Raw genomic sequence first — 26,452 nt, 5'->3', positions numbered from 1 at the left:
GACAACAGTAAGTGAAATATGCAAAATAAACCAACACCCTAGTTTTAGGTCAACACAATGATAAACACTTTAAAAAGCAAAACCTGTTGAATTGAGCTTATTAATTATGTGAGCTAACATCCCAAAGATGTTCAGGCTCACATACAGTTTCTCTTTGTCAAAATGTCTTGGCTCAAACTCGTTTAGGGATTGAACTGCAAGTGTCGCATTACACACCCTAAATTAGACAGTTTTGACCTTTTGGTTTAATTGTCTGACTGATGGGAAGTTTGCAAAGTTGTATAAACATACAAAGTTAATGTAACACATAACAACAGTAATAAGAATATCGGGAGCTAAATTAACGACTTATAAATGACGTAGGCCACACACTTGTGATTTGGTTAGAATAATGTTTATTCAGAAAACAAACAAATAGCAGAAGTGGTCTTATTTTGAATTACTATTACACTTGAGCTCATATCCATTTGACACAGTTCAATCATTCACAATCTCATCGCGAATTACAAGTCCAATACTCCACCTCGTTAACTACGCGAAAAGTTAGGGTTCACACCAGGCATGCGGCTGCTCACTGCTCGGAGACTAAGTACTGCGATGCCACACAACGTGAAATTTTCCAAGTCATTTCACTTCCTAGCTGCCTAAACACTGACTGACCATTTTTGTGTCTCCACCAGCACTGTCCCTCTGCCTGGCCGCATTTTCCCATGCACCGAACCTCCTCACTCAACTGACTACGGCAGTTCCTTTTCCTGAAGCCGTCCATCTGATTGGCTACAGCTTATTCCGCATTATTTTACGTTTTAACATATTTAAATAATCAAAGCTTGACCACTTTCACATTCTAAATAAAGTAACAATAATATCCATTACATAATACATGTTAAATTCTTTTACACAAAAACCAATATAATTTCCTTCTTAACTTTGAATGTCTTGGCCAGTAGCCTTGCACCAATGTGCTTTCTGATAAATAAACAAAGAACAAAAGTAACTATTATGCACTAAACGTCACAACAAATATTCTATTACCCAATGTTTCAATAAGGTGTCATGCTGTCATTGTTCAATGTGTTTCGTGTGGAGGAAATTATGATCTGGTGCTTAACTGAAAATACTGATAATTTAAATTTACAATATCTTTTAAACAAATAAAGTTTCAGAGTTGGTATTTACAACATTTGTCATTTTAATGATGCGCTTCTATTGAAATGTCGATTGTTAAGATCGACCATAGCATTCAGATTTTAGCATTCAGCTTTTTGTTACAAAACTTGTTAATTTCACTTTAACAGTAAATCCTAAACTATTACAAATATGATCAATATTCAAGTTTTATTGGGGTTACCATGAAAATTTATGAAGGATGGTAAATTAAAATTACGGTGGCTTCATTACCTGAATCACTACACAGTTCAATAGTTTTCATAAATGTTTCCCATTATGTCTGATCTTAGGTACACCATATTTAACACTGCTACTTCTCTCTGGCCACAAATGGCTTCTACGGGGTTCCCCTGTGATGTAGGGTCTAGTCCTTCTCACTCTGACACTACAGCACAATAGACGCCTCAGAATTTCCCATCTCCTGGGCGACAGGGTTCATTTCACAATTCCTGAAGGCTGACTCTTTTGGCCAAATACTTAAATGACGTTTACTCACAATTAGTTTAGCTATGTATTAACTCAATTTTAACTTGTTTTCTGTTAGACCTCAATTCCTTAACTATGGACACTAAAATAATAAGTGTGTGCAAGAGAAACATCCACATTTCGCTACACCTACACTATAATTAGGATTTGCATTACATGAGGTGTAAGCCTGCAGGCTCTCATGGCTGCTGTCATTGATTATGAAATCATCTGTGTTGTGAGCTCATCTCACATCCTTCCTCAGTCTTCTTCACTGCTTGGTGATTCAATTCCTCCACTGGGATCTTGTTCAGCATTCAACAGTGTTTCTGGATATCCGAACACTGTCAAGAGACAGTTTCATGAACAGTAGAAAAAATGCAGAATTTGTTGTAGGACCACCAGCCATTATGGCTGAGCGGCTCTAGGTGCTTCAGTCTGGAACCACGCGACTGCTAAGGTCACAGGTTTGAATCCTACCTCAGGCATGGATGTGTCCCTAGGTTAGTTAGGTTTAAGGAGTTCTAAGTTCTAGGGGACTGATGACCTCAGACGTTTTTTTGACATCATGGCATATTTCTGCTTCAGCCCTTCATTTCATGAAGCTCCAACAGGCATCAGTGCTATATATGGCCATCAAAATGGCATCTGTAACAGAGCTTTATTCATAGATGCTTACAGGAATATCTACATAGACCTAGCAGTGGACAAAAGCAGGGTGAGTTGTTGGGCAACACATATGTCATTATCGCAACAACGTTACACATAGCTGTTTGATCTCCTGCATGCTAGCAAGCCACCCACAACTATGAGTCCTGCAATGCTGAAATTTTTAGACACTCTCATTTGAGATAACTGATGGGTCATAGTCAAACTTCTTGATGCTTAAATGTACGTCTCTGTTGGTAGTGCTGACACATTCATCCCCCAGTCATATACTCAAAGGTGTGTGCCTGCTGGTTTCCTCATCGCCTCACGGAAGTCCATAAAGAGCGATGAACCATCTGTGCAGAATTGCTTGAATATTATGAGGCTGATTGTGATATTTTTTTGTCAAACCTCATCAGAGGCAATGAAACATGAGTTCATCACTTTGAACCAGAAACAAAATGACAATCCATGCAGCAGCGTCACACTACCTCTCTTCCGAAGAAATATTTCAAAGCTGCACCTTCAGTTGGTATGGTCATAGTGATACTCTTCTTGCTCTCTAAAGGTGTTATTATGTTTGATGTCCTCTCTCATGATGCAACAATCACCTCTGAAGTGTATTGTGCATGCTCACGAAATTGAAGAAACATCTTCAGCGTGTTCGTTGACACAAAAATGCAAATGAAATATCCTTCTCCATAACAGTGCAAGGATTCACACAAGTGAATGACCCCAGAGGGGCTCATGAAACTTCATTGGAATTATGTTCCTGATCCACCCCACAGCCTGATCTCATACCTTCCAACTTCTATCTGCTTGGCCCCATGAAGGATGCACTCTACGGGAGTAGCACATGGATGATAGGGAGGTTATTGATGCAGCACAACACTGGAGCTAATGTCATCCAATAAAGTGGTATCATGCATAGGCATACAGGCTCTCCCAGTAAGGTGGCAATGAACTGAGATTACATTGAAAACTTGAGTTTTGTAGCTAAAGTGGTGAGGAATAATACGATGTATTGAAATATCTGAATAAAACCAACCTGCTTTCAGGAAAAGTGTTACATTACTTATTGAACATCCCTTGTATAAAGGGCTGTTTTGGGCACTCTTTTGGAGAGTGGAGTTACTGGGTAAAAACTGTTCAGTGGCTATTGGTGTACCATCATCATTGAGTAAATATTGGAGCCAGATACTGACATAGGGAGGAATTCAGAATATTATTATTGTTGTCGTTGTTATACCACCTTGGTTGTTTCCTGATAAGGTTCCTTGTTTGCCATGACCAGGTATTTACTTCTGTGATAACAGGTAGGTAAGAAGACAGAAGCCTGTATTTGTCATCTCGATTGAAATTATACACATGATTCGACATTTCAACTGCTTTACAGACTTTCCTTTTATAAATATTACTTACTCTGAGAAGCATGTGTATATTCTTAAAATCCATAATCTGGTCACATTCTGCTTGGTGCTATTCTATCACTGATTTTACCTTTTGTCTTAAATATGTATAGTGCTAATACTCTTTAACACTTTCTTTTGGCCAATATGTACTTTGGCACAACAACATGTCACCTTACATACTCCAGCAGTTTGGTTGTGGTAAGATACATAAATCATAGTATAATAATTTTGTGGTCAAAGCTCTTTCCTTGTCTACATTGCTTCATAATATGTAATAAGGAAATGTGGTTCTGTCTTCAGCAAATACAATTTTTGTTGTTTTACTACTGATACATGTTTCAGAGAAGTTTCTCCAGCTGCAAAACAACATGCTAAGCACAAAGCAGAAGTAAGTTGGCTGAAACAGGAAATTAAATAAATGGGCTCCGAGAAGTACTTGCCATCATAATGCGATGACACTGTATATATATAAAAAAAAGGAATGATGATGTAAATAAAATAGAAAGAAATTTCCAAATTAATGATGAAGTAAATAAAATAGAAAGAAACTTCATTAATGATGATGTAAATAAAATAGAAAGAAACTTCTTAATGATGATGTCTTTAATGATGATGTAAATAAAATAGAAAGAAACTTCCAAATTAATGATGATGTAAATAAAATAGAAAGAAACTTCATTAATGATGATGTAAATAAAATAGAAAGAAACTTCTGCTGTTTGTGTCTGTGTATGTATGGATGGATATGTGTGTGTGTGTGTGTGTGTGTGTGTGTGTGTGTGTGTGTGTGTGTGTGTGCGCGCGTGCGCGAGTATATACCTATCCTTTTTTCCCCCTAAGGTAAGTCTTTCCGTTCCCGGGATTGAAATGACTCCTTACCCTCTCCCTTAAAACCCACATCCTTTCATCTTTCCTTTTCCTTCCCTCTTTCCTGATGAAGCAGCCGCCGGTTGCAAAAGCTCAAATTCTGTGTGTGTGTTTGTGTGTTTTTTTATTCATTGTGCCTATCTACCGGCACTTTCTCACTTGGTAAGTCTTGGAATCTTTGTTTTTAAAATAAAAAAAAGGAAAAAATTCAATAGTATCATATTAGGCCTAAGACTTGAGAAATACAGGAAAATAAAATAGAAAGAAACTTCCACATGGGAAAAATGTATTAAAAACAAAGATTCCAAGACTTACCAAGCGGGAAAGCGCCGGCAGATAGGCACAATGAACAAAACACACAAACACACACACAGAATTACTAGCTTTCGCAACCGATGGTTGCTTCTTCATGAAGGAGAGGGAAAGACGAAAGGATGTGGGTTTTAAGGGAGAGGGTAAGGAGTCATTCCAATCCTGGGAGCGGAAAGACTTCCCTTAGGGGGAAAAAAAGGACACACACACACACACACACACACACACACACACACACACATATCCATCCGCACATACACAGACACTAGCAGACATATTTAAAGGCAAAGAGTAAGGGCAGAGATGTCAGTCGAGGCGGAAGTACAGAGGCAAAGAAGTTGTTGAAAGACAGGTGAGGTATGAGCGGCGGCAACTTGAAATTAGCGGAGGTTGAGACCTGGCGGATATCGAGAAGAGAGGATATACTGAAGAGCTAGTTCCCATCTCCGGAGTTCGGATAGGTTGGTGTTGGTGGGAAGTATCCAGATAACTCGGACGGTGTAACACTGTGCCAAGATGTGCTGGCCGTGCACCAAGGCATGTTTAGCCACAGGGTGATCCTCATTACCAACAAACACTGTCTGCCTGTGTCCATTCATGCAAATGGACAGTTTGTTGCTGGTCATTCCCACATAGAAAGCATCACAGTGCAAGCAGGTCAGTTGGTAAATCACATGGGTGCTTTCACACGTGGCTCTCCCTTTGATCGTGTACACCTTCCGGGTTACAGGACTGGAGTAGGTGGTGGTGGGAGGGTGCATAGGACAGGTTTTACACCGGGGGCGGTTGCAAGGGTAGGAGCCAGAGGGTAGGGAAGGTGGTTTGGGGATTTCATAGGGATGAACCAAGAGGTTACGAAGGTTAGGTGGATGGCGGAAAGACACTCTTGGTGGAGTGGGGAGGATTTCATGAAGGATGGATCTAATTTCGATTTCCTATCCGAACTCCGGAGATGGGAACTCGCTCTTCAGTATATCCTCTCTTCTCGATATCCGCCAGGCCTCAACCTCCGCTAATTTCAAGTTGCCGCCGCTCATACCTCACCTGTCTTTCAACAACTTCTTTGCCTCTGTACTTCCGCCTCGACTGACATCTCTGCCCTTACTCTTTGCCTTTAAATATGTCTGCTTGTGTCTGTGTATGTGCGGATGGATATGTGTGTGTGTGTGTGTGTGTGTGTGTGTGTGTGTGTGTGTGTGTGTGTGTGTGTGTGTGTGTGTACACCTGTCCTTTTTTTCCCCCTAAGGGAAGTCTTTCCGCTCCCGGGATTGGAATGACTCCTTACCCTCTCCCTTAAAACCCACATCCTTTCGTCTTTCCCTCTCCTTCCTGAACAAGCAACCATCGGTTGCGAAAGCTAGTAATTCTGTGTGTGTGTGTGTGTGTGTGTGTGTGTGTTTGTGTGTTTTGTTCATTGTGGCTGTCAGCCGGCACTTTCCCGCTTGGTAAGTCTTGGAATCTTTGTTTGAAATACAGGAAAACATTGATATATGCTTTTGAACTGCAGAGGACATACTGGAAGGCAAAATTATACCTGTGCTGCAGATACCAATCAGACTTGTGAACACCAATATGTAATAATAAGGTTTATACCTATTCCTCATGTTGATGTTTCTAGCTATACTTATAGTAATGTAAACAATATAATCTCAAAAATTGGTAAATATTATAATGCATAAATTCTTTGTAGATTGTCCAACAGATAATAAATAAAATCCACTGAACATGAAGAAACTTCTCTGAAACATGTATGTGTACTAAAACAAGAAAAAATATGTTTGATCAAGGCAAAACCAAATTTTCTTATGTGTTGTGTTGATTTAAAATTTTTTTCCTTAAGCCATTCTTCTGAAGGACTCTGTCTCTGTGTTCAATTGCTGTAGACACAAACAGTAACCTTGCAAAATGTGCAGGAGGTTCCTCATTCTTCTTGTTTACATTACTACTACTACTACTACTATTATTATTATTACCACTTCAATGTATTTCCCTCTTTATGGAGAGGTCATCATAGCCATCGGTTGTCAATGTTTCCCTGAGGAAATCTAGCTCTGATCACAAATTCGTACAGTCACTGGTGAGGAATGCACATGAAGATGGTGTGTTCAGAGCAGCTATCTTCTGGATTGGGTAGTGGCGTGAAGCAATGTCTAGATACAGGTCTGTGTTGGTAGATTTCCTATAGAAACTGTGCCTTATGGTATTATTATGTCTTCTGTAGCTTAACATATCTAAAAAAAAAGAGACCTATCTCAATCTCTGTCTCTACAGTGAAGCTGATTTTCAGATTAGTGTTGTTCAAGAAATTGTAGAATTTATGTAGCTCTTCCTTGTTTTGTGGCTATACAAGAAAAGTGTCATCCACATATTGGAGCCAGCAAGATGGTTTCAGTTCTGCATTATGTAATGCTTTTCATTTGAAATTCATACTATTATAAAAGTATACGCTAGAGAGTCGAAAAGTTTCTAGCCTAACAAATAAAGAATGGCAGAAATTTCATAATATCAATTTATTGTTCAATATAATAACTGTGTACACTAATACACTTGCAGCCATGCTCAGATAACTTCTGCAAACCATTCAAATAAAAGGTCTTTGATTTCAAGTCCAACTAACCATTCACAGCATCAATCATTGCATCATCATTGTCAAATCGTCATCCTTTGACATCTTTTTTTAAGTTTGGAACAAGAAAAAAGCCTGATGGAGCCAAATCTGGAGAATATGGTGGACGACATAACAATCTGAACCTGCAGTCATGCAGAGTTTCCAGTTTTATGAGGGCTTTGTGTGCTGGTGCGTTGTCCTGATGCAAAAGAACTCTGTGCACCAATTTTCCGCACCTTTTTTTTCTTTATCTCTTCTCTCTAACAGTGCAGGAAGATCCAATAGTATAATGCATTGATAGTTACACCCTTTTGCAAGTAATCCACCATAATTACCCCTTATGCATCCCAGAAGACTGATGTAATCACCTTACTGTTGATTTTTACACCCGGAATTTTTTTGGGGTAGGGGATGAAGGATGTTTCCATTGTTGTGACTGTTGTTTTGTCTCAGGATCCAGTGGTGAACCCACGTTTCATGCATCGTAATGTACCTTGCAAGAACGCCATCTTCAGCCACTTCAAACTGACAGATGATTTCTTCACGACACTGCGCATGGTCCCGTCTCTGATCTGCATTCAAATCTTTTGGGACCCACCGAGATGAAACTTTCCATATGCCCAAAATATTCACAACAATATCATGAGCATGCCCATGGGAAATTCCAAATATGGTTTTAATTTGCTGCAATGTTGTTTGATAATCTTGCAAAATCATATCATTCATTGGAGTCACTGTTTCATCAATGGCAACAGTGACAGGCCTTCTGCTCCTTGGCACACTTTCCACACTCGCTCTTCTGCGTTAGAAGTTGGACACCCAGTTTTTCACTGTTAGATAAGATGGAGCACTATCCTTAAGTGTATTTCGCATGTTCTCCATGATTTCCTTGGGTGTCATTCCCTTCAAATGAAGATATTCAATCACATCACTGTTCTTGATTCTCTCGTTATTCGTCATTTTCCTTACACTAAGGTATATGATGCATCCTAGCGGCAAAATCAACAAAGCTGGAGCCACAAAATTTGACTTGCGCACCCACAAAGGGTCACTATAAAAGTAGGTGATGTTGTTTGTGCGAGACATTATGGTAACTATCTCAGGCTAGAAACTTAGAAACTTTTAGACTGCCTCTCATATGCCATCTCCTCCTAAACCACTGGATCAATTTCAACCAAACTTGGTACATACATACATACTGTTTGGAAAGAATCACTGTCGGTGTAAGAACCATCTACCTCTTAGAGGGATGGAGTGAAAAAGTAGTTAGCTCACAATGGACAAATACCGGACTATATTCATCCAGTATTTGAGAGTGAGAGCACTTAGTGACTTGCAACCAACTTTACACATAGTTTCAAATCTTTACGAGATTTTTCCTTGGTGACACCTGCCTCAAAACGATGATGAAATGAAAAGAGTTCATCGCTTACAATACTTTCACTGTCTTGCAGCAAAACTGCCACATCAGGCAAGACCTTTTAATTTATTGCTTTTTTACTTCTCACTCTATTTGCACACATTTCACAGACAGTAGCCACATATACCACTGAATGTACTCACAAAATTATATCATTCCACAACACATAATTCAGAAGATATGATGTCATAAACACTGAGCTGCATGAAGACAAAATTGCAGTGCAAAATTCGGTAAAGATACAGTTGAAATACGTGTACAAATATGTGTGAAATATGTCAAAACATATGTGACATGTGCATATACAGGCATAACTGCAACCAAAAAACTTTTCTTATACTCCTGGATTAATTTAAAACTAAATTGGTACACATATTACTTACTATTTGGAAATAAATACTGTATGATAAGAACCAGCAGCCTACTGAGAGACAGAGACAAAGAGAGAGAGAGAGAGAGAGAGAGAGAGAGAGAGAGTGGACAATGGACAGAGAGAAGGAGGAGGAAGCAGTACACATAATGACAGAGGGGGGAAAGAGCAGATGGACAGAGAAAGGAAAAAGGAAGAGATGGACAGGCAAAGGGAGGAAGAGGAGGACAGGAGAGGTGGAGAGGAGATTGGAATAAATATAAACCCAGGCAACAATGGGTTCTCAGCTAGTGCTTCATAAAAATTTCAACTGCTACAGGTGAGAAAAGTGAGCTCATTGTAACCCATCACACTGTTCATAAAATTGACCCTTATATTTAAAATAACTCAATCCCAAGCATAATTTGACCATGTTACATGTATTCCAACCTATGATGCATGTGTCTGACTGTCTCCACACTGTGGGAGTGTATAAAGTGACATGTGGTTGTGGCAAATTACATAATGGCAAAATTAGAAGAAAAGTACAATAGTGCACTGGGAACATGAACACCACACACATTTAGGACAAAAATTAATCAGCAGTAATGGAGCACCAAAAACATGACCAGGTATTTTCAGAAATAACTCAATGCCAACCAGAGAAAGTTATACTTGTGGAAAAAAATCCTGTGAAACAGTTGAAATATCAAAGAATACTTGCAATTTCAGTAGAGATGGCAGGGATTAATTCTTCAACTTATTTTTTTAGGATAATAACACATCTTCTTGAAAAAATGAACTCCTTTCTGAAGGATTCAAAACCTTTTCGGAAATTTACTGAGAGTATAAGTACCCACAACTGGCATAATGGTGAGCTCCAAGGTCAAATCTCTATTTACCAGCACCCTAGTAACAGGTGCCACGGACATCGTTGGCGATAAATCTGCTCCAGAAATTTTTGACCTGACTGAGTTATGCTTGCAGTTGAATTATTTTAAATATAATGGGGAGTTTTAGCTATGGACTCAGCTCTGTCGGCTGTAAAGCTGACTTTTTTTTGAAGAAATGTGGAACTAAAACCATCTTGCCAGGTCTGCTATGTGGATGACATGTTTCTTGTATAGCCATGTGGCAGTAAAGAGCTAGAAAAATGCTATGATTTTCTGAACAACAGTCATCCAACTATCAGATTCACCATGGAGATGAAGAGTGAGATAGACCCCCTGTTTTGAGATGTGGTGGCCAACAGAAGGCCTGACAATACTCTAGGGAACAGATTTTATAGAAAACTTACCAACGCAAACAAATATCTAGATGCTGTATCACACCACTACCCAGCCCAGACGCAAGCTGCTCTGAACACTGATTTTGCAGGAATTCTGAACCAGTGACAGAACTTGCGATCAGAGCTAGATATCCTTAGGGAAAGAGTGATGGTCAGTGGCCATGATAACCTCTCCATAAATAGGACCTTCTAATGAAGTGGTAATAATAATAATAATAATAATAATAATAATAATACAAATAAGAAGAACAAGTAACCTCCTGCACATTCTGTAAAATGACTTCATTTTTTAGTCAACACAAGATAAAAGACTTCTTCTGACCCCACAACAGATGTGCCTCACCACTACCACAATGGAGGAATATTTGAAGATATGTGTGGCAGTGGCACAATATATTTTGATGGAACTGGAAGGACAGTAAAAGAAAGTGTTAAAGGGCATGAACACTATGTGTTTAGGACAAAAGTTAAAATCAGCAATAGCAGAGCAGTAAGAACAATCTAATCAGGTTATGGATTTTAAGAATATACACATGCTATACAGGTAAAGCAAATATTTACAAGTACAAGAAAAGGCCTTTAAGCAGTCAAAATACCAGAGACTGAGGGAGGGAAAGGGGGGGGGGGGATGAATTTAGTACAATTTAGACTGTATTATATGTAAGATAATAATACACAATCAATTTCTTCTGAAGTAACATCTGAAAAACGTATAAATGTCACTCATAAGAAGTTTCAATCAGCTAAGCTTATTAGAACAAAAATTCTCAGACCACAGAGTTCTTATATATCACGTATGCAAAAAAATGTTTTGACAAACAGCAGCACATGATGTCTATTCAAAAAATTCCAGAATATCTGTAATTTTGCCCCAATGGTGCCTTGGAGTGAAATGTGGTTGGAATCCCTGCACACACTTATGTTTAATGTGTAACTTGCGGAAGTTTCTTTGTTGTATGTCTGTTAGTTATTGTTCAGTGCTGTTCAAAAAATGGTTCAAATGGTTCTGAGCACTATGGGATTTAACTTCTAAGGTCATCAGTCCCTAGAACTTAGAACTACTTAAACCTAACTAACCTAAGGACATCACAAACATCCATGCCCAAGGCAGGATTCGAACCTGCAACCATAGCGGTCACGCGGTTCCCGACTGTAGCGCCTAGAACCGCTCGGCCACCCCGGCCTGCTTCAGTGCTGTACTGAGTAGAATGTTGTGTCACACAGTTTGCAAATTTCGAGATGGCAGAGTTAGGGGAGTGACATGTCTGCATTAAATTTTGCATGAACCTCATGGAAACCTTTACAGGCGCACACCAAATGATAAAGAAAGCCTATGGTGATGAGTGCTTAGACTGTATTAGGTGTTACGAATGGTTCACATGGTTTTAAAATGGCCGGATGGAAGTTAAAGATGACCCTTGTTCAGGAAACTGAAGACAGACTGTCCAAGAGATTGCACAGAAGAATGTAACATTTCAGTTGAATCATGTCATGAAATCCTGATACAGCATCTTGGAATCCATTGTGTTGCCACAAAGTTCATCTCATGCTTCAAGGCCAGAAAGACATTCACTTGGATCTTGCAATTGAGAATGAGATGTTCCTTAAGAGAATCATAAATGGTCATTAGATGTGGGTCCACGTTTATGACATTGAGAATAGTGTTCAATCTTCACAATGGGTAGGGAAAGGTTCTCCAAGACCAAAAACAGCTTAGGTCAAATGTCAAAGCCATACTGATAATTTTCTTTGGCTCTTTGAAGGATTAGTTCATCATGAATTCATGCCACAGGGACAAACTGTTAATGGATGGTACTATCATGATGTGTTGCAACACCTGCGAGAAAATGTGAGAAGGAAATGGCCTGAAATGTGGTGAGACGATGCCTGACTTCTTCAGCACGATAACGCACCTGCACATTCATCCCTGTTGCAAGACCATTGCACAAAAAATGAAATCACTGTTGAGCCTTTGTGGCTTGGTTTGCTGGCCTAACTACCCCTGGCACTGATATTAATAGTCACCTCCCTTGTGACTTATCTCTGGTTTTCCTGATTGAGGTGTGTAGGCTCGACGCAGTGGCAGTGAGTTGTGAATGGCATGTGATGGATGGAAGAGGGCTGGAGCATCAGTGCCTGGCAGCGGGGTTTTGGTTGGGCTGATTTGGGTTTGACAATGCATGTACCCAGTCTGATCGCTGAGCGACTTGTCAAATGTTGGACGGCCACTAAGGAAGGTGATGAAGGTCCTGCTCTGGAGCTCTGCTGATGGGGGTTTGAAAATAAGTTAAAAGGATAATTGACAGTGGGGAGAGTGCACCATAACATACTGACTATTGATATTCTAGCCCTGTGGTTTTATTGTTTAAAGGAAAATTGGCACAATATTATTGTGTCTTGTTCAGTAAATAATACGTATTTGTTTGTTCTGCAGTGTGCCTTGGCCTGAGAGTGGCCAATGGTTGCTAGTGTGTCTTCTTTGAAGCCACATGATTTTGTTAATTGCTTGTAAGCACCTGCTTGGAGTGCAATGTAATGAATTGAAGTGGTAACAGCGGTGAGTGGCACTGTACCCGGTGGTAATGTCATGGTACTGTATCAGGTATTTGGTATGAATTTGAAATCTAATTGTGATTTAGTAAAGTGTATTTATTCTAACATACGTTGATGTGTTCTAGTCCTAATTGAGTTATGTAGGGCTATTACTGATAGAAATTTTCTGCTTTGCTTACGCTCACCTTAACTAGTGTTTCTTAAAGCAATTTAGCAGTACTCACTCATGCCTCAGGGGTGGTTTAACTGCAACTGCTCTGTTTGTACCCACACTTTGTCAGTTACATGTACTCGCTTTTTCATCTTACCTAGATGCAGACATATGTACTTATTGTGCATGACAAAATCCATTCTAATTGTCTCTGTCAATCTTAATGAGTCTCCCCTGATCTGATTAAAATCCTTGTGAAGGTGTATATATCTTTGACTACTTGTTTTATCTAAGGTTATGAGTTGTATTTATCTCGTTAAAGTGAGTCTCATCATTTGTGAGTGTATATTCTGTTATTGTTTATGGGCGCTGCCTCGCATGTGATTTATACTCACAATTGATTGCAAAGCATGCGAGCCTGACTTGGTGTTTGCAGCCGTGACTTCTGGGCCGCTACCTTGGTGACATCCTACCCGACACCTGAGGTGTAAGTTATTGCCATGGGAGCGCTCTGCCGTGTCTTCTGTCATACTTAGCAGAAGTTGAGTAGTTGTCTTGTTCCTTGGAGCTATACCTGGGTTGGGCAACTGTTGCCAGGGTTGTAAACTGTGGAGTTTAGCGGGATTAACTCACGAACTTTTGTAAATTACTGAACGATTCAAATTTCATTGTTACTGTTCATAAACACAGATGCCTTATGTTTATTGACTACTGTGTCCTTTTGCTTAAATTGGTAAATTTCAGTAGTTTGTCACTGCAAATGTTGCTATAATTCTGATGGTTTTCATGTTGTTATTAATCTAGATTTTAATTGATAAGTATGTTTTTCTTAAAGATATGTTAATTTGGTGAAAACAATGACCTATCTGATGGGTTTCCCTTCCATGTGTTGATGTTTGATCAGTTCCTATCCTGAAGCTGTTACCGGAGTCTCAACTGGTAGCAGAACAATCTGCTAGCTTAAAGGGGGAGGGGTTCATATTTTCGCTCCTGGCTCGTTTGTCATTTTCAGCTTATGTAGTTCACCTTATGTAGTTGTTAGAATATGGTATTCGTACCAGTGCACTAATTTTTCTTTGGTTTCAGGAGGTTTGCCTGCACCATGACCTCCAGAGCTTGTCCTCGGATTTCCCACCCTGAATGTGAACACCTTCTCTACGAACTGTGAATTCATGGGATTCCTGTGGATGGAAGTGTCCCCAAGTTAGCGACCTGTCTGTACTCAGTGGTTGGCTGCCCCCTTTCACCCTCAACAGACACCTTTGGTGGGGTAGGTGACTTTCTCTCCAGTATTTCCACAGTGTTGGAGGAATTGTGTCATAATATTTCATTTCTTGAGGCGAGTCAGCCCACCTCAAAACAAATGTGTCGTCTGCAGGCACATTTAGCTCATCTGGTTAACTGTCTAACTAATCTTGGATTTATAGATCTTAAAGATTCCAATAGACAGCTTTGGTAGCAGTTTGCTAATAGAGTCAGTGAGTTGCAATTCAGGGTAGTGCCACTGAGCTTAGAGCGTGGTGGTTCGAGTAGTTTCTTGGGTCATTTTGGTAAAATACCAAACCCCATCAGAGGTCTTCTTAGTGGGATTTTGGAATAGGCAGTTCAGAGTTTACTTCAGGTCCAGCAAGTCCTTTGGTTGCTGGTATGTTTTCAGGTTCACGCTGATGCATTACGCGTGCCTCACTCGGTGATTTTGTCCTTCTTGTATACCTTAATGAGGTTTTTTTTTTAGTACTGTAGTCTCTGAAGTCTCACAGCAACAGGTCACCTTACGACAGTTAAGGAAGCAGATTCTAAATAGTAAATTATCTGCACAAATTCACATTAAATTGGAGGGTTGGGTTGTTTGGGGAGGAGACCAGACAGCGAGGACATCGGACTCATCGGATTAGGGAAGGACGGGGAAAGAAGTTGGCCATGCCCTTTCAATGGAGCCAACCCGGCATTTGCCTGGAGCAATTTAAGGAAATCACAGAAAACCTAAATCAGGATTGGTGGATGCGGGATTGAACTGTCGAGTTGGAGCGTGAGTTTTACTGGAGGGTGCAAGGGACTTCAGAAACAGTAAGTCAGTACTTTGAACATGTGCATACGGGAGTGTCAGCTCCTAATTTGAGTGAGACTGGGGCGGAGAGCTTTTCTAATGTGTTAGATGGGATGTGACCTCAGGATCACTCTCGCTTGAACTTTTCCTCTCGACCTAGTATTTTTAATCAGTTTTGAGAGCTGATTAACTCTATACAGGCACTTTTGTGTTTAGATGAACAATTTCGAGAGGAAGGGTAGAATGCGGATGTTGCCCTTGAGTAATCAACTGCCAGCGGCACGAGTGGTAAATTGGGTTTCTGATTACAGACGGTGTTATCGATGTAGAGAGCCAGATCATTTAGTGCACGGGTGTCCTGTTAAGAAAATCCTAGATTTACTAGCTGATGCCATAAGAGGTAGGGTCACAAGCACACAGGTGTCTGGCCTTGGGACTGTAAGGCTATTAATGTTCCTAAGTACGCGACTATTCCGTATGTATGTGCCCGACTCGGACAAGATCCTGTGTGTGCACTCCTTGCAGTTCGGTGTCATTGTCAGACTACCAGAGGTATCTGGACTTCCGCCATTTGTGTAAATTCTCTTCCCTGCATCCTATCACTCAGAGATGTCATGTAGACGACGGGTGGGACTTACCTTTAGTGGGCAAGGTGTGGGGCAGCTTGTCTGACGGGAATTTTTCTCGGCTGGTTGATCTGGTTTTGGTAAAGGATCTTAAATTACCTTTACTGTTGGGTTGTGGTTTCAAACAGTGCTCTGTTCTGGTCCTTGACTATGAGAGTGGTGCTATTTTCTTTAAATTTTCACCAGTTCAAAAGATTTCCCTTTGTTCTTGCAATCACCCTTTGTGGGTTAATTTAGTTAGTAGCGACGGCACTGAGTTTGAGTTGAGTCATCTACCACTTGATCAGGCAAGGCAGGTATTTGAGCAGTTAGGACAACATTCTGATGTGTTGTGCGATAAGTTGGGTGTTACCAATCTGGCTGAATACACTATCCACGTAGTCAATGATGTACCAGTCCGCCAGTCTCCTTACAGACTGTGCTGTCCCATCCTCTGTCCTCTCCAGACCTGGGCCCTGTGGACTTTTCTTTTTATTTTCAAGAAAATTTGCAGACGGAGCTTCACAAGATCCAGCAAGAGGCACAGTAAGGTTGCTTCCGGAAGTGAAAATGACATTGGGAGTGATTTATCAACTGTGGAGGAAAGTATTTTGAAGGAGATCATGAACAATAAGTAAAAGGTAAGCGAAGAAAAATTTTGTAGACAAAGTTCTGGAATTTTTTTAACAGACCTTGTAAAACTTTTTAAAACTTAAAATTTTAAAAGCTATTAATATTAGCTCAATTTCTATCTGGAGAATGAAGTTCAGATTTCTCTGCATCCTGCAACTTTCCAATATATTACCAAAATGTTGGCACCTAAGTATAATTGGAGTACATAATAATATTTAAAACTACTTCACAGCTCAAGAGCCTTGTCTTTAATGAAATCATTCCTTGCAAAAAGTGGTTGAAATTCTGGCGCTGATTTTTTTCTTGAGGGATCTCTCCCTCAAATAGTTCTATATGCATATTATGACTATGAGGAGGAAGGCAGAAAGGGCTCTTCCTTATGTATGATTTATTTTCACAGTATGAAGTAATATAATGAAAATATCTTAACTATGGCATTTATTCTCTTACCTTTTGTCTGACATGTCTCTATATGTTCCAACCTTTCAATAGGTGATAACATTCCCGTGAGCCCACAATTTGGACAGTCAAAATCTTCCTCATCCTCCTCTTTCACAACCTCATCTCCTTCATAAAGACTGAAATATAAAATGAAATGTGTTTGTATAGACTTAATACCCCAACACAAAAGTGAGTTAATTTTCATAAATTTTTTTTGCAGGTAGGGTAAACAAGAGACACTAGTGGGAATTCTGTAAACAAATTTCAGACCGAGTACATGTCAAAATAGAATTTTGCTTCTTTAACTGAATCACTGTTGCAACACCATCATCCATCCTGCCTTTTGTCCTCACAATTACTTCATCATTGTGAAATAATTGATACTTGAGACTACAGAAATTTGTACTGGCTACAAAATTGAGAGCTTTACGATAATTAGTCCCACAAATCTTAACGGCACAACAATGACAGCATATGAATATAATTTGTTTTGATCTTATAATTTGAAATAGAAAATCCCTGAATTTCATTCTGAAATTTTTGATAATATTAATGACCACATGACAAGAAATAAAATATTATTCACACTGGTATATGGGTGTAGTTTTTTTTTGCAATGGCTGTACCACAAAGCAAGATCAGTTTAAGATCGCAGCTCTCTACTTTGACAACTGAGTGTTAAGGCTTTTCTACAAGCTGTTTCATACAGACAAATCAAAAACTCATAAACAACAGTATCAAAAACTTGTTATTTTATTAATGATGTTTTTCAGTTTCACACAGGGTTTTCAGTATGGCTCAGTTAATACTAGTGCATCCTTCATGTCCAGTGATCAAACTATTTCTACCAATGAGGTTTCTATTCTTGTCGTATGAATCCAACAAAATGTTCTCCATGAAGCGCCTGACTTATACTTTGTATATCACATGTGACAAAACTGTGTGCTTAACAGAGATTACTTTGCTCTTCACATGAGAGAACAGAATGTATCATGTGGAATGATACTGGGTTTATGGGCAGGAAACTCTATAAACCTTCAGCTTAGTATGTGTTATTAACTGTAGTCTGTGCCCACAAGTAACAAATGTTGTTGTTGTTGTTGTGGTTTTCAGTCCAGAGACTGGTTTGATGCAGCTTTTCATGCTACTCTATCCTGTGCAAGCTTCTTCATCTAACCCTACCTACATCCTTCTGAATCTGTTTAGTGTATTCATCTCTGGGTCACCCTCTATGGTTTTTACCCTCCGCGCTGCCCTCCAATACTAAATTGGTGATCCCTTGATGCCTCAGAATATGTCCTACCAACCAATCCCCTTCTTCTAGTGTGCCAAAAATTTTGCTTCTCCCCAATTCTATTCAATACTTCCTCATTAGTTATGTGATCTACCCATCTAATCTTCAACATTCTTCTGTAGCGCCACATTTTGAAAGCTCCTATTCTCTTTTTGTCGAAACTATTTATCGTTCACGTTTCGCTTCCATACATGGCTACACTCCATACAAATACTTTCAGAAAAGACTTCCTGACACTTAAATCTATACTCGATGTTAACAAATTTCAAATTCTCTTCTTCAGAAATGCTTTCCTTCCCATTGCCAGTCTACATTTTATATCCTCTCTACTTCGACCATCATCAGTTATTTTGCTCCCCAAATAGGAAAACTCATTTACTACTTTAAGTGTCTCATTTCCTAATCTAATATCCCCAGCATCAGCCGATATAACTTCTTTTATCTCATCATACATTTCATCAATCTCTTCATCATCTGTGGAGCTAGTTGTCATATAAACTTGTAGTACTGTGTTGGGTGTGGGCTTCGTATCAACCTTGGCCACAATAATGCGTCCACTATGCTGTTTGAAGTATCTTACTCACACTCCTATTTTTTTATTCATTATTAAACCTACTCCTGCATTACCCTTATTTGATTTTGTATTTACAGCCCTGTATTCACCTGCCACAGAAGTCTTGTTCCTCCTGCCACCGAACTTCACTAATTCCCACTATATCTAACTTTAACCTGTCCTTTTCCCTTTTTAAATTTTCTAACGTACCTGCCCGATTAAGGGATCTGACATTCCACGCTCTGACCCTAGAATGCCAGTTTTCTTTCTCCTGATAACAATGTCCTCCTGAGTAGTCCCTGCCCGGAGTCGCAGACAGAAACAACAAAAAGAGTCTCACAATTATAGCTTTCAGACATTAAGGCCTTTTTCGACAACTGACACACACACACACACACACAACACACACACACACACACACACACACACACACACACACACACACACACACACACACGACTCTATTGTTGAAAAAGGCCTTAATGGCCAAAAACTGTAATAGTGAGAATCTTTTTGTTGTGCCTATCTGCGACTCAGCATCACTGCTGTATGATGAGTAGCAACTTTCCTTCTCTAATATAGTTACATTACATCCTGGATTTTCCACTGTTTGAAATGTGAGCACAAAATAAGCTGTCATGAGATAAACAATAATTTTCAGCTCAAAAATGTAAACCTGTTGGATGTTAGTGCACATGTTATCAATAGAAACAGTCACAAACCTCTGCCAATGTTTTGGAATTTAAATCATTAAAGGGATGGGACCACTTGTGTGACTGTCATCTGCACTTTCATTAGCATGTATTCCACAACTACACTAATGATGAATAACTGTTATTGGCTTAATCAAACAATGGAAAATCCAGGGTGGAATGTAACAATACCAGAGAAGGAAATTAGCTACTCACCATATAGCAGAGATGCTGAGTCATGATAGGGACAACAAAAAGATTCACACAATTATAGCTTTCGGCTATTAAGGTCTTTGTCAGCAGTAGACACGCACATACACACTCACTCAGGTAAACACAACTTGTACACACGTCTGCAATCTCAGATAACTGTAGTTTCAGTTAGCAACTTTCCTTCTCTGTTATTGTTATTGGCTTTATGACAGATAAGACTGTATCTCGTAACATTCAAATGTCTTCTGGCCCAAAACACATTTTCTGGGAGTACAGCAAAGACACTGAGCTTCCAGCACAGGAGGTGTTTCTGGTAAACATTTGAATGAAATCTAACACCATATGGCAAAGTTAATTGCCTTCCAATTTTAAGCCGGACAATATTATGACAACTGCCCACTGCACAGGGTGAATGAGAATAATCTACATATCTTATCCTGCAGGCTACAGTGATGGTAGGTCCTATCTCAATATGGCTGAACTTTTCACTGACCGCTTCCATTCTGCAAATAAGCTGTGGGCCATCACCATCTGAAGTATTACATCAGCAGATATAACTTAATAGACTATCAATGTTCATTTTATAAAAGATAAGAAAGCATATATCTTTGCAGATTTGAAACAGTTCTCCTCCAGCTCTAATTAAGTTTGTTACCTCTATAAATTCCTGGAATACATTCAAGCTGCTTCGTCCATGTTTGGAGTGTGGACTGGGAGGACAAAGGATACTTCTGTCTTCTCAAATAATAGTATGCTTCTGAAGAAACCAAAGCATATTACAAAAGCTACCTTTCCAGTCAACTATGTATCAAACTAGGCACTATTTTAATCAGTAATACATGCTATAATAATGTCAAAGGTATAAAGGAGGTCACTTCTAAGTGAACTTGTGGCACTTAGTACATTTGAAGTAGCTCGCATGGTGTATCTTTCAATGCATGAACATTGGCAGTTCATTGGGAGGTCAAACAATAAATTGTGAGCCTGCTGCAAAAGAAATCACAGATCGTGACTGGTTATTATGATTTACAAAGGAGGTTTCACATAAATATACCTTAATGTGACATAACTGTTACTTATTAACTTGAATAACATGTCTGATGTGTAACAGTACTACATATTGTTGCAATCACCCACCCTCAATCCCTTTCTCTGCCTCCCACTTCTCTCTCCCTCTACCCATCCCATTCAACACAATCCCCACCACAACATAATCCACCAGCTGAAATGCAGCATTGTGCATCCACATGGTGCCATGTTAGGGAATAGGAGTGTGCAGGCATGCATGTGTACATGTGAGTGAGTGTGTTTTATGTGTGAATTTGTATTTCTCGGAAAAGGATTACTCCGAAAGCTAGCAAGTTTCTTTTCTTTCTGTGTGTGCCAATAGAGAACTCAATGTGTCTGCTTTTCAGTGAGTGGTCTCCATTAATCCAAAAGTATTTACATTCATTTTAATGGTATTCATGTTAATCTGAGATTTATTATAAATAGCAAATATATGCAACTGCAAGAGATGTTAAAGCTGGCTGAGCAATGTACTGTTACTCTGAGCAGCTTCATTCTATTTTTAAGCTTGCTATTATACGATGCTTCCAGCTTGACAGTAGCAGTTTAAAACTGTACCACAGCTAAAAATACACCGAGAAATTACAATATGGTCACTGCTCAGTGTAACAAAGAACTGAAGTCCACTGCACTGCCAGCTCCCTGGTGGCATCAGGGTGCACTAGGTAATGGCAGTGTATTAGCTGAGAGTGGCCTGCCTTAAAGTTAAATTTCTACCTCTCTTGGCCTTTTGCGTAACTCCAGCAAGGTAGCCCAGTTCTTAGGACCCTTGCCAGGAAAAGGCAAGGTTCTGTGTTTGAATCGTGGTCCGACACACAGTTTTAATCTACCATGAATTTTTTACCGTGTTTCTGGCACCACATTTTTGGATACTGAACTTAATCTTGTTCTACTGATAAGAAATCTGTATTTTAATAAATTATTTTTCTCGTATTTGCTTTCTGTCTGTAGTCTGTATGCCTAAGTGACATTTTGGTTTGTAATTTGAATGAAATATTGCTGTTCATTTCAAAATTATGTCTTTAGTTTTATCAGACTAAAACACTGGTATTTGTCATTTGTAATGGGTATTCCATGAATTAAAATTTATGTGTTAGGCCAGAGAGGTTTACACAAATTACCAGTTATAGGTGATGTTGGTTGTCATACGGATACCACCCTTCTCCTCATGAGGACAAGGTTGCCACTCATGGTCAAATGGGTTTCTGCCCATAAGTAGTTCAGAGTTACAGTCTGGCCCAATGTACAGGACCTTCTGGTCAGCTGCCAGTAACCTCTTTACAGAGTATGCTAGCTCTGCACGCATGAATGCTGGTAAAGCATGTGACAGCTCTGCCTCCAAGTCTGCGGATCCAGTACCTGTCAATGAGAACCATCAACTGTGATCTACTGAAAACACTTAGATCCTAAAATAAACTTACCGCATAATATGGATTAAAAAAACAGTCAAGATGAAAGACAACATACCTTGCAACCTCAATTCCAAAAGTTGGTCCCACTTTTTGCGTAAGTGAGCTGCCCGTACCAGCAACCGCCCAGCACCTCCAGCATCAGGAAACTCCAACTGTAGCCAACCATCAAATACTAACCTGTTCAAAGAACAAAATTTGATGAAATCAGTGTCTTAGTTAAAACATAAAAAAGAATTCTTTAATTTGTTGTTAATACTGGAAAATAAATTGTTTCTCTTCGTAAATTTAACATCTAGAAGTGTAATAAATACTTTTTTATGTGACTGTTTAGGCAAAAGGCATTTCCTTTTGTTTCTTACTGAAGGGTGCAATACTGCACAAATGGTAGTTTTGCCAATGTGTGTTAAGAAAAAGATCTACAAAATGTGTGTGATGTCTTTAGGTTAGTTAGATATAAGTAGTTCTAAGTTCTAGGGGACTGATGACCTCAGATGTTAAGTACCATAGTGCTTAGAGCCATTTGAATCAATTTGACTACAGCAACCCTGTCTGACACCTCTTCCAATACCCACCTCTTCAGTTTCATCTTCTTCTACTCGAACTACCCTTTCTGTCACATTTAGAGTTGCTTTATCAATCTTCTGTCTTTCCAATATATACCAGTATCTTTCAGAATCTTCAACAATGTACACCAGTCAATTCTGTCAATGCTTTTTCCCAGTTGACAAAACAAAACATACATCTCTCTATTCACTTCTAAAAATTGGTCTCTGGTCACTCTTCCTTTTCTAAATCAGAACTGATCTTCTCCTATATCCTCCACTATTTTCCTTCCTGTTATTCTCAGTATTATTCTGATCACAGTCTTGGTAACACAACATATAAAACTAATTGTCCTATAATCTTTACATTAACTGGCATTGCATTTCTTTGGTAAGGGAACCATTATGAACTTAAGGTGGCTAGATACCTGTGTCATATATTTGTATTATTGATCAGATTTGTAATTCTAGCTATAACATCATTCCCTAAAGCCTTCGTTGCCTCAGATGGTATTTGATCTTGGCCCACTACTTTCCTTCCCCAAAGATCCTTTCCCCATCTCTCATTTTTCTGCTATTGGTTACCAGTGATTTTTGCCACATTCTTGTTCAACTTCTAAGACTACTTCTACATCCTCAGCCACTGTTCAGTTTTCTATATTATTTTCTTGCGTCTTCTGAAGAGTCACATTTCCATTTTATCAGCTCATTCATTTTACCTAATACATTCTGGGTCATCAATTCCTTTTTATTCCTCCTTTTCTTTGCTTTTGCTACTTCTTTCTCTAAATTTTCCAGCATTGCATCTCTGATGTTAGCCTATTCTTCTGCTAACCCAAGCTCAGTCTCACAGTTCCCAAGTTTTCTTCCATACTATTGGTAAAGGGCAACTAGACTATATGTACTCTAATTATAAAAGTGGTGTGTGCCACATCACAGTGGGAGGCCGCAATTATTATCCATGAAAAATGCAACTAATTAATAACTATGTTAATTGAAATTACTTGACCCTGCTTGTTAAAATGTGCTGTTTTCCTCTACTTCAGATAAACTTCCAACAACTAATAAGAGATCTCAATAAAGTTTGAAAGTAGGCCTAAATATAATCTATAATGAGACAAAAATAACATGTAATGAACACACTGAAAAGAAAATTGTACAAATTAACAATGAAATTATAGAAAGAGTGGATGGATAGCAAAATGACATAACAGAAAAGTAAAAATGGGTGGAGTATTGGTGAACAAATAGTTTTCAAAATGAAGATTTGCTGTGCCTGAAATGGAAAGTTTAAAATCAGTGTGTATTACCAGATTTGATTTATGGCAGTGAAACACGGGCTTCTATTGTGAAAATTATTCAAAACTGAGAGCTTCTCAGTGAGCAATGGAGAGATGCATTGTGGGTGCAGGGTACAACATGTAGCCAGGTGGACAGATGAAAGACTGGCCAAGGAAATTCCTTGCTGGGTTTCATGAAACAGGAAAAGACTAAAATGATGACCTAATGCAATTTGGATAGATGACATCAGAAAAAAAATCAGAAGCGCAGTGAATGTGTATCGCTGAAGACTAATACACTGGATGTCATAGAGGATGCCTTTACACTGAATTGGATTCCAAATACATCTATTTCTACGCTCCAGAAGCCACCACATGATGATGTACTATATACTGTAAGGTAATAAATAATATACAGTTGACATGTTGAGCAACTGACAAGCACACAGGTAAGACTGAAATAGTTGCTAAGCTTTTCAGCAATGTTCATATTCAGATCTTACTGAGTAATAATACAAACCACACAAATAAGTGGCTGCATTTGCCTACCAGCTATATCACTGAGCACTGCATCATGACTAGATTGAGGGCTGTGTCAGGTGATGTGAGTGAGAAGAAAAAGGAAGAGCGTTAGGGAATGAGGGTTCAAGAACTGGGAGATTGATGGCTGTAAGGGAGAGGCAGCAAGGGAATGGGATAAAATATGTGCTATCAGTAACCTGAAGGTCCTACCCCTCCCCTCTTGCTCAGGTAACAGCTGTGTGTGACACATGCTAAAGATAACAATTGGATTGGGAGGTTGGGGGAGATAGAACAGATGGTGAGAGAAGGAACAAGGAGAGAATAGTTTTGGTGAAATGGGAGGCATAGGGGCATAGGTGAATATAGGACAGGGATTGGGGCTAGGATGTATGTTGAATGAAGAATGTGTTGTAGGGACAGTTTTCACCTATACAATTCAGAGAAGCTGGTAACTGAGGGGGTGTACAGTCTCCCTCTTTCTTGATTCTCTGTCTACCTACCACACAACCACTCACCCTAAATTCCTCCAACTCACTCTTCCATTTCATTTTGTGCCACATGCAAATTCTCCTGCTCGTGCCACTGTGGACAAACCAACTCACATTTGTATGCCATTCTCCCTGCATCTTTTCCCAGCCATCAGCATCTCTTGCTGCCATCTCTCTTCAATCCTCTCATCCAGTCCACCAGACAACCCCTCATTCCAGTTTATATACATCCATCTTCTGACAGGTGTTGGGACATTGGTTGCTATGTTTATAAACAGTCAAGGGTAGTTTTACTACAAGGGCTATTCAGAAAGTATGGAACATTTATGTCTGACGCTGCTAGGTGCGCACCGATCGTGTATGTTTTGGTATGTGCTTGCTCAGCAGTCCATCTGTGACAGCAGGAACGTCTCTGCACATCAGCTTTTTTCGATGTTCGAATTTGAAATGTGCGCTGCAATCGAAAATCATGCCAGTTGTGAGGTGCAGTCTGTGATATGGTTTTTGTTGGCAGAAAACCTAAAACTTACAGAAATTTTTCATGAACTGTGCGACGCATACTGAAACAACATAATGAGTGAATGTGCCATCCGGAAAGGGTGCATTTGGTTTAAAAATGGCTGAATCAATGTTCATGATGAAGAGAAGAGTGTATGCCCGAGCATTGTGACTTATGATCTTATCGCTAAAGTTGCTGAAATGATTCATTAAAACCATTGCTTCACAATAATGGAGTTTTCGCTTTCTTTTCCAACAAATGCTGAGGAAAGTTGATTTCCAAAATTTTGTTTTCTCACGACAATGCCTGACCTCACACGGCAAACTGCACTAAAGAACTCCTTAATTCATTCAAATGGGAAATTTTCCATCCGCCTCACAGCCCTGATCTTTCACCAAGCGACTTCCACTTGTTTCCCAAGATGAAGAACTGACTTGCAATGCAGCGCTTTGATGATGACACGGAACTCCAGGCAGGTGTGACTCACTGGCTGAATTCTCAGGCAGGAGAATTTTATGACGAAGGTCCAAGGCTTGTCCACTGCTATGATAAGAGCCTCAATATGTTTGGTGACTGTGTGGAAAAGTAGTATGTCAGTCGCTCTTTCAGATGTATATAATAAAATGTACTTCTTGTACTTGTTTTTTTTGTTTCAATGCCAAAACGTTCTGTGCTTTCTGAGCAGCCCTCGTAGAATATTAAAGAACACGAAATAAAGTTCCTTCATGGTGTATATAATTTACAGGGAAAGCAAATAATGATTAAGTGGCTGAAGGAAAAAGAAAAAAAAGTTACACTAGACACACTGTCTGTAGTTGATGTCTTCACTGTTTTAGTACTGTTTTTTTGTATGATAAGTTGAACAACATGTTTGTTGTACCTATGGACATGAAGGTGCTTAATTGTAGCACTGAAGTCAT

General features: G+C 39.3%; 1 protein-coding gene across 4 annotated transcripts in view; it reads right to left on the bottom strand.

Annotated features, from left to right (window-relative positions):
- Nucleotides 1-26,452, bottom strand: part of LOC126339866 (probable ATP-dependent RNA helicase DHX34) — a 179,130-nt gene that overhangs the window by 8,791 nt on the left and 143,887 nt on the right. For all 4 annotated transcript variants that reach the window (XM_050001668.1, XM_050001669.1, XM_050001670.1 and 1 more), the window contains 3 exons: nt 22,257-22,378; nt 21,911-22,148; nt 16,979-17,106 (listed from right to left, as the gene is read on the bottom strand). In XM_050001668.1, the coding sequence (XP_049857625.1) occupies nt 16,979-17,106; nt 21,911-22,148; nt 22,257-22,378 (488 nt within the window). The remainder of the gene's footprint in view (nt 1-16,978; nt 17,107-21,910; nt 22,149-22,256; nt 22,379-26,452) is intronic.

Source organism: Schistocerca gregaria, chromosome 1, assembly GCF_023897955.1.
Source record: "Schistocerca gregaria isolate iqSchGreg1 chromosome 1, iqSchGreg1.2, whole genome shotgun sequence".
Classification (NCBI taxonomy): Eukaryota; Metazoa; Arthropoda; class Insecta; order Orthoptera; family Acrididae; genus Schistocerca; species Schistocerca gregaria.
Note: the sequence above shows the minus strand (reverse complement) of the source record. Positions and strands in the feature narration are given on the sequence as shown.